Source organism: Sycon ciliatum, chromosome 6 (assembly GCF_964019385.1).
Source record: "Sycon ciliatum chromosome 6, ocSycCili1.1, whole genome shotgun sequence".
Taxonomy (NCBI): Eukaryota; Metazoa; Porifera; class Calcarea; order Leucosolenida; family Sycettidae; genus Sycon; species Sycon ciliatum.
Genome location: NC_088648.1, coordinates 10,087,455 through 10,096,885, shown reverse-complemented (window position 1 = coordinate 10,096,885; position 9,431 = coordinate 10,087,455). Strand labels below are relative to the sequence as shown.

The 9,431-nt window shown below is 49.3% G+C and overlaps 2 protein-coding genes across 4 annotated transcripts in view; both read right to left on the bottom strand.

Moving 5' to 3' along the window:
* LOC135819339 (E3 ubiquitin-protein ligase TRIM45-like) overlaps positions 1-9,431 on the bottom strand; it is a 139,600-nt gene that overhangs the window by 109,063 nt on the left and 21,106 nt on the right. The window lies entirely within an intron of this gene.
* LOC135819336 (ankyrin repeat and LEM domain-containing protein 1-like) lies at positions 388-9,022 on the bottom strand. 3 transcript variants are annotated; one of them, XM_065332526.1, is made up of 6 exons: positions 8,739-9,019; positions 8,347-8,507; positions 7,006-7,254; positions 5,756-5,897; positions 1,962-2,120; positions 388-1,495 (listed from the first exon to the last, which is right to left on the bottom strand). In XM_065332526.1, the coding sequence occupies exons 1-6, from the start codon at positions 8,848-8,850 to the stop codon at positions 1,488-1,490; spliced, it is 831 nt and encodes a 276-aa protein (XP_065188598.1). In that variant the 5' UTR covers positions 8,851-9,019; the 3' UTR covers positions 388-1,487. The 3 variants fall into 3 exon arrangements, with proteins under 3 accessions (XP_065188598.1, XP_065188597.1, XP_065188599.1); XM_065332525.1 differs by having other exon boundaries at positions 8,347-8,902; XM_065332527.1 differs by lacking the exons at positions 388-1,495; positions 1,962-2,120 and adding an exon at positions 2,150-3,152 and having other exon boundaries at positions 8,347-9,022.

Sequence of the window (9,431 nt, the reverse complement as noted above, 5' to 3'; positions counted from 1 at the left end):
GCTATGGCTTCTGCTGTAGCATCGCTATCATCGCCTCTGGCGATGGGCGTCCAATGGTCCAATGGTGTGTAAAACTTCATACGCACGGATATGAAACATCGGCATCAGCCACCATGACACACACACATCTCTCTCTCTCTCTCTCTCTCTCTCTCTCTCTCTCTCTCCTCTCTCTCTCTCTCTCTCTCTCTCTCTCTCTCTCTCTCTCTTTCTCTCTCTTTCTCTTTCTCTCTCTCTCTCTTTCTCTCTCTCTCTCTCTCTCTCTCTCTCTCTCTCTCTCTCTCTCTCTCTCTCTCTCTCTCTCTCTCTCTCTCTCTCTCTCTCTCCTCTCTCTCAAACCAATGCTGCACTAGTGACCTGTCACACACACAGTCAGAGCTACTAGTATCCAGACTGGACCAGAGAGGCTAGGAGCACCCTCTGGGTAGCTGTGTTGCACGTTGTACTGCTGAGGTAACAAGAGGCATTCATATAAACGGGATGAGGTGAACAAACCGTACTGAAAGAGAATAATGAAAAGACCCTAGGAGAAGATAGACAAAGGAGACAGCAGTTCCTGCCTGCTTAGAGAACATCATGTGCGCTTTGAGAACTGTATAAAGAGCTGATCAAGAGCAACGCATTGCGACTTCAAAGTTAGGAAGTAGGCATTGTTAGGAGTAAATCAAGCATTAGAAAATCGTCCAATTTGAGACTACAACTTTAAAATTGAATGACTGGCGGTATTCCCAGACCTGTGCCTGTGGTGTAGTCAGTGCTGTTGTGGTATTCTGCAGCTCAGACTAGTGGATAGTGCGTAGCTATCAAGATCAACAAAGACTACTCCTACTCTTCTACAGGCGACGAGGTAGCACAAGATCGATGTACGGGCCACATGGGTAGAAGCTGGCTGTGCGTGTTGCTCATGTCCACAAAATATGGCGAGGCACCACAAACTATGTACCTGTACGGGGCAAGACAGAAGCTGCCCGCGCATGTTGCTCATGTCCACACAAAAAAACTTGGCGAGGCACCACAAACTAATTTATGTACGGGCCAATTAGCCAGACGCAAGCTGCACGCGTGGTATTCATAACCATAAAAAAACATGGCCCAGTCTATATCAGCTCCTTGTAGCCAACGAGGAAGCAGAAATCACAAGCCAAACGACTGTCGTCGCTGGCCGTGTGCGCCAGTTTGCACAGCTATACACTGCCATGCTCACTCGGAACACTGCATACAGATTACAGCTGTCCACAAGCAAACTGGCCTTCTGCCAAGTGTTGCCAGAAGGGCGGGCACTACGTGTGACAATGGATTGCTCCAGGCTGGGCTTGGTGGCTTTGTGTACATGCACGTGGTGGGTCATCATCACACACGGAATGCCGAGCTGGGGCCAGCATACTACGGCACTAACTACTTGGAGTACCTACTGTAAGCCAGCACATTGGCATTCTACGAACTGTCCTGGGGAGAAAACTAGCTGAACTCGCCCCATCCTCTCCTGCTTATGTCACTAATGCACAGAAAGAATAGAGAACAAAATGAAGTGTACACCGGTGAAGTGACACACAGGGAGACATGCACGGAGACACATTGCAGAGCACTAGATGATTACGGCAAACTACAACGCTTTCCATGTGCACTATGGTCTGCAGTATTTCCAACTGTTGCTTATGTCCAAGGTTCACCGAGATGATCCACAGCTGCAAGGCCCAATGCGTATTTGGCTATTTGCAGACCCCGCACCACTTGATCGTCCCTGTTAGCTGACAGATAAATAGAGTGTTTCTCTATGTCTCTCATCCTCCCTATCTCCCTTTCCTCTCTCTCTCTCTCTCCCTTTCCCCTCTCTCTCTCTCTCGCTCTCTCTCTCTCTCTCTCTCTCTCTCTCTCTCTCTCTCTCTCTCTCTCTCTCTCTCACACACACACACACACACACACACACACACACTCTCTCTCTTTCTCTCTCTCTCCCTCACCTGGCGCATTGGATCGGTACTGTCTTTCTCCTTCTTGCAGGAAAATACGGCAAGCCTTGGCCAGCAGATGGATACCCATCTTGCGGCGTTCCATTCCCGACTTAGAGGCAAACTCCCCGTAATAGGTTCCAGACACTTTGTTGGTCAGGTTGACAAGGCCTGGCAACACACACACACACACACACACACACACACACACACACACACACACACACACACACACACACGTGCGCGCGCGATCGTGCAAGCACACATGTACCATGTATACGACCGTCGCAAGAGAAGCACGCAAATCTGAAAATGCACTCGGTGTGTGAATCGACCCCGAATGTACACCTGGTCTACACAACACGGAGCACATCGGAATAGCATAGCCGAGACAGTTACCGGTGCACACCCTACATTTGCTGGGGTAACCAGTATAGACAGCACGCTGCTTTGATAAAAGCAGACACTAGATGCACCAGTACCTTGAAGTGAAATGGGAGTTATTTTTCCAACAAGCCTCGGCTACTGAGTACTGGGAACCCAGGGCCAACAGACACACCAACAACCTCAGCCGTGAAAGCTATTAATAGTAACGACACGCTAAATGGTGGAGCCGAAACGTTTCCAACGTCCAAATGCTTTGGCAAGAAGGTAGACTTTTGACAGGTTGGCATGCGCGCATGCACACACACACACACACACACACACACACACACACACACACACACACACACACACACACACACACACACACCTGTCCTGTCCTGAACATTGCCGTAAAACGGTTACATGTCCCCTCATACGAGGGGCCGACAGACATGGGGTAGGTCGTTGAATACGGTACGCAGCACGCTCCGCAGGCTAGCGGCCAACGAGAGTTCGGGTATACTTTGCGCAGCTGTGGAGTTGGAAACACCTCTTTGATCGGTAGCATCTGCCACATGCGCTGCAATGAGCCTGGTAGCAGGGTAGTGTTAGCTGAGTCCTCGCCGGCACTGGTACTGCCGCAACCGAGTTGGGCGCAGACAAAGAAGGGTGCGCCACTGTGCCTGTAGAACGATCGTCGTCGGGTCGACACTTATGGACAGCGAGGCCTCCGGCGCTCCTGAACCATCTCTTACACGCCGGGCATTTCCTGCTCCCAATCTGATCTGCGATCGGCTTGCTGCGCTCCTCTTTGCACTTGTGTCGGGCCATACCACTCTTCGACAGTGACCGGCCACAGACCACACACACACACACATGCGCACACGCATGCACACACGCACACACACACACACACACACACGCACACGCGCACACACACACACACACACGCACATACACATACAAATTCCTATGCATCTTCTATGCAGAGGCAAAGATGTTAAAGGGGAAGTGCATCGATTTTTCAAGTAGGGCTCAGATGAAAGACAATTGGATATCGGTTCCGATGGTATATCTCTCGCTTGCGTACGGCAAGGGAAACTTGCCATATCGCCGATTTCCTGATCCCGTTTCCATGGCGACTACAGGTGATGACGCACATTCTGCTTAGCTCCGTGAGAGAGAAGGTCGATCACTGAAGAATTGTGTCATTTTCAGTTATCTTCCTGTATTCACGAAGTGAAAGAAGTACTGTGTTCAAGGCGGTTAGTGCCGTGAACTGTTTATTGGTAGTCCTCTCCGTTGTGTACTGGGACGTGACACCGACAGGGGAAAGCTGGAGTGCGGAGACGTTAGCTGGCAAGCTAAAATCGTGACGAACCAAGTGCTGAAATCTTGGTTGGGACAAATCAAACGTTCAGCATTTATCTCAACCAAGGACCATGCCGTTTGCTCTTTCCACTTCCTGAAGATGGATGCACTGCCTGCTGGAGACTCTCCTATCTCTCGTAACATCTTCTGAAGCCAGGTGAGACGACGAGTAGCGGAGATTAGCGAACGAAATGATGTCGTGTGTTTTGAAATTTTTGCTGAACATATCTCAGGAGAGATGGCAATAACCAAGCATCTTCTCCAAGTCTAGAGAAACCATTTCGTAGGCTACATTCCGCCTAGGGAAATGCAGGAGATGGCCTGGCTGGGGAGGACACACTTGGAGGAGAACGAAGTAAGTGATTTTGTTTATGTTGTTCTTTGGTATTGCAATCTTATGGTTGACGAACATACGGCATGGTGCATAGTTGGTCGTTGAGTGCCTGCATGTGCATGTATAAGTGTGTGCTGATAAACACTTCCTATGCAAGAATCTGACACTCCTGCTCTCTTTCTTTCTTGCAGTATGTGCGCACGTGTGTGTGTGTGTGTGTGTGTGTGTGTGTGTGTGTGTGTGTGTGTGTGTGTGTGTGTGGTGTATGTATATGTATGTGTGTTGCTCCCTACGTAGACAAACTCTTGTTTTTGTGTCTCGGGCGCCATGGGGCAGCGTTCTCCCATTCTTTCTCCACTGCCCCTCCGGGCCCACGTGGCAGTGACTGGACAGGGCAGGGCAAGTGTGTGTATGGTGCATTTTGTGTGCTGGCATGTCTGTATAAATATGTTGGACAGGAATTTGTTCACCCACAACGTTCACGGAAAACCATGCTAGGTGTTGCTGGAACGTATGGAGTCTGCGAGCACTGACAATAACTTGCGTCATGTCACAACAAAGAACGGTGCAGTGTTTGACCCTCATGTAAACACGATGGTGATGGTACCTCACCTAAGCTACCCATGAAGCTAGAAAGAACATCAGGTCAACAGAATTTTACCAGAGGAAAGCATCTATTGCCCGAACTTCTTCATATGAAATGAACAATACCCTTCTCCATAGAGACAACATGCAGATGAAGTGTATGGACAAATTATATATAAATAGGCCATTCACTGAGGGCATGGAATGATCTCTACGTGTAGATTGGATAGACACATGCACGTCTGCAAGGAAAGCATTTGTTCATGGGTTAGTTCATGGGCTGATTGAGTTCACATGGACTAAGTTCATACATGCCATCTCTCCTGAGATATGTTCAGCAAAAATTTCAAAACATACGACATTATTTCGTTCGCTAATCTCCGCTACTCGTCGTCTCACCTGGCTTCAGAAGATGTTACGAGAGATAGGAGAGTCCCCAGCAGGCAGCGCATCCATCTTCAGGAAGTGGAAAGAGCAAACGGCATGGTCCTTGGTTGAGGCAAATGCTGAACGTTTGATTTGTCCCAACCAAGATTTCAGCACTTGGTTCGCCACGATTTTCGCTTGCCAGCTAACGTCTCCGCACTCCAGCTTTCCCCTGTCGGTGTCACGTCCCAGTACACAACGGAGAGGACTACTAATAAACAGTTCACGGCACTAACAGCCTTGAACACAGTACTTCTTTCACTTCGTGAATACAAGAAGATAACTGAAAATGACACAATTCTTCAGCGATCGACCTTCTCTCTCACGGAGCTAAGCAGAATGTGCGTCATCACCTGTAGTCGCCATGGAAACGGGATCAAGAAATCGGCGATATGGCAAGTTTCCCTTGCCGTACGCAAGCGAGAGATATACCATCGGAACCGATATCCAATTGTCTTTCATCTGAGCCCTACTTGAAAAATCGATGCACTTCCCCTTTAACAGGCACTGCCTGTAACTCCGAAATGTCTGTAACTCCGAATCACATACATTTTAACAGATGCGGAAAGGCCATACATATGGCACATGACGTCACCATTTCCACGAAAAGTGACAAAAGAGTAGTAATATTTCCACTAAAGCTTGCCCGGAGGGTGCCCGGTAGACCGAAGTGGCCGTAACTTCGCGGTCCGGATAACCGAGGTATGGGTGTACATAGACTTACCAACGGCATCCAAGCAGCACGCCTCTCTGTTGTGTGCTTCTTCAGTGGTACAGCCCTGGAAGCAGCTGAACTGAACCACGCCAAGGCCACTCGTCCAGATCTCATTGATTTTATCCAGCTTGGGGTGATGACCAGCGCCGGCCTGGGGATAGGCATGTTAGAACGCATGCACACACATGTACGTACATTAATTATGTACACACACACAGACACATGCCCACACATGCAAGCTCGCGTGCACACACGCACACACACGCACGCACACGCACACACACGCACACACACACGCAATGGTGCACAGTGATGCACAAACACATTGAAGCACAGCCACTCATTGAGCGAGGTTCGATGCAGCCAGACAGTGCACTGCTGAAAAAGCCGGAATATGATGCAAGCCTCTACAGTCCATTCATCGGAAACTGGCCCGCTGGCTTTTGAAAGTCGGATTTGGGCCGAATTGAGGATCAAAAACCCACTTTAAATCTCAAAAATATGGGTTTTGGATCTGCTTCTCCATACATTTTGCCATGGCATACCTGTCCTAATTTTGTAAAACCTGGCCGAATTTCTATTTCCCTGTTCTTGGACTTTTCTGGCCTCAAATGTGGCAAGGAGTAATTGCATGGGTCACACAATGCAGGATGTACTGTTGTTTTCACGATATCTACAACTATGTGACAGAGACACCAAAAAGGTAGGGTGCCAGTTTCCAATGAATGGACTGTAATGCTATATGCTGTGCATGGCAAGGCAGAAAGTAATCCTGACACTATGGCCTGGTCTTGCACGAAACACCTAGTCTGTACAAGCCGCATTTCAACACAGACTTCGTTTCTGTCTTTCTGTGCACATTCAGGTGCGCTCGCGTGTGTGCACACTCTGTTTCTTGTCTCTGTAGCTCCATTTCCTGGAGTGAGCTGGCCCAAGACACAGTATACACATGAACTCGCACTCACGCTCACACTCACACCCATCCAAGTAAAGGTCCTGTACGGTGGACAATTGCTGATGAGCATTGCCCACAGATGTGAAGTGGCCGAGCATGATTTATTAGAAGTAGGGCCGATCCAAACAAAAGGTTTGGCAGGGCATACGTGAACGACACACGCCTACATTGTGTGAACTCTGCGAAAGGGACTCAAATATGAGCTGATGGCTGCCACCACGCTTGCTTGACAGATTAGAGTGAAAACTGACTGAACAAGCAGCTTCCGCTCCACGGTCTACGCTAAACATGTGTGTTTGCTTACGTTCCGCGCGCCGTTCTCCCCTTGGCGACGGCCATTATGGTGGTTGGCATGGTTATTGCTGCTACTGCTGCTATATTTGGCAGCATCATGCAAGTGTGCAAACGGACGGCTGCGCTTGCCCTTGCCAATGTAAAACACGCTCTTGAGAAACTGTTGCAAGCTCTCCACCTCGGAAAGAGAATCGGCCGCAGACCGTAGCGGCAGGTTACAAGACAGCCGCGGGTCCAGCAGAAAGTAAATGAAGAATGCCTGTAAAGGAAAAACAGATGCATGCATGCACAGAGACAGACACACAGACGCACATGCGTGCACACATGTGTGCACAGACACAAACACAGACACAAACACACACGTTTGCTTTGGCAATCAACTACGGGTTGACCTCTAGCGGAGTAGCTGAATAGTAGCTGAATCCTCAGCAGCATGCCTATAGAATGGATATCAACCCTCCCCCCCGGGCCCCCCCCCCCCCCCCCCACACACACACACATATCCCCCCCCCCCCCACACACACACATACACCCCCCCCCCCCCCCCCCCCCCACACACACACACACATACACCCCCACCACCACACACACACACACACACGGCATATGTACCAACTAATTACTTCAGTTGATGTTGTTCACCCATACCATCTGGCTAGAGTTGTTCTCTGTGGATTAGCAACCAGGACACAAAGTATGCCTGCCTGGATCCCTTTGGCACTGAAAGCGTACAACAGCACACAGAGTATGCCTGCCTGGATCCCGCTGGCACTGAAAGTGTACAACAGAACGTTGCGCAACAGTTTTTATCCGCAATTCCCACAACATTCTCCGGTATTTCCCCGCTGTAAACCAGTGAATTTCACCAATGAATATATTCAAGGTGATTTCATTCAGATGCTTGTGAAGAGATTGAAGAATTTTATTCACAGTGTGTGAACACATGGAGGGGTGTCAACGAGTAGTAGGGTACCCGTGCTACCCGTAATTTGATCGGGTAGTGGAGTAGGAATTTGCTCCTGAGAACCCGATAGGGTAGTTGGGGTACGGTGTTTTTGCAATGGTGCATGTAAACAGCATGGCTTAGTGCTACTGTGCACTTTCTATGCAGCGCAAGTGCACGCTCACAGTACAAACTGTGTCAAAAAAATACCCGATAGGGTACTTGTACCACCCGGAAAAAATACCCGGACCTGTTACCCGACCAAACCCCTACCCGTTGCAGCCCTAAACACATGGCATAGAACATTCGGAATCTTTTAAAACCGTAAGCGAAACCGATCCATTTGCTAAAATCGCTCCCAAGGGTCACCAACATAATATCCCAAGTTGCAGTTTTTCTGCAACATACCTTGCTGACATAGTCCTGGTCATTGTGCTTCTTTGGTGTTGTCCTGGCAACAGGAGAGTACTGCCTGCTGTGTCTAGTGGGACAGAGGTCTGACTCCATGTCAACGAGTTGAGGTATGCAAGTGTGGCCGGAAAGGCATCGATTCAGCTCACGACTGTACACTGTAGGAGCCAAGACAGTCCGCACACATACCAGCACCAGCAGCACCAGCAGCACCACCAGCACAAGCAGCACAAGCCAAAAGCACACGCAGCCACAGCACACGCAGCCACAGCCACAGCAGCAGCAGCAGCAGCACCACCACCACCACAGCAGCCACAGCAGCAGCAGCCATAGCAACATCAGCAGTCACAGCAGCCACAGAAACAGCACCAGCAGCACAAGTCACCAACCCACAGTGTCAGCAATAACAAAAACAGGAGATGGCTGTGCTGCAGATATAGCGTTGCAAAGCAGCCATTCCAAACACCACCGGGCACGATCGGTAATACTATACATCAACATACACCCAATTGGGTTTTCTCAGTAGAACTGAACATAACACGAGGCTGCAGAACAGTGCAGTAGAACTGAACATAACACGAGGCTGCAGAACAGTGCAGTAGAACTGAACATAACACGAGGCTGCAGAACAGTGCAGTAGAACTGAACATAACACGAGGCTGCAGAACAGTGCAGTAGAACTGAACATAACACGAGGCTGCAGAACAGTGCTGTAGAACTGAACATAACACGAGGCTGCAGAACAGTGCAGTAGAACTGAACATAACACGAGGCTGCAGAACAGTGCAGTAGAACTGAACATAACACGAGGCTGCAGAACAGTGCAGTAGAACTGAACATAACACGAGGCTGCAGAACAGTGCAGTAGAACTGAACATAACACGAGGCTGCAGAACAGTGCAGTAGAACTGAACATAACACGAGGCTGCAGAACAGTGCAGTAGAACTGAACATAACACGAGGCTGCAGAACAGTGCTGTAGAACTGAACATAACACGAGGCTGCAGAACAGTGCAGTAGAACTGAACATAACACGAGGCTGCAGAACAGTGCAGTAGAACTGAACATAACACGAGGCTGCA

Excerpts from the sequence above, each read along its gene's own strand:
- LOC135819336 (XM_065332525.1), bottom strand. The coding sequence starts at position 8,688 with ATGTTGCTATGGCTGCTGCTGCTGTGGCTGCTGTGGTGGTGGTGGTGC. Across the intron at positions 7,255-8,346 it reads ACCAGGACTATGTCAGCAAG|GCATTCTTCATTTACTTTCT; the intron begins GTATGTTGCAGA and ends TTTCCTTTACAG. Across the intron at positions 2,121-5,755 it reads GTGCTGCTTGGATGCCGTTG|GCCTTGTCAACCTGACCAAC; the intron begins GTAAGTCTATGT and ends GTGTGTTGCCAG.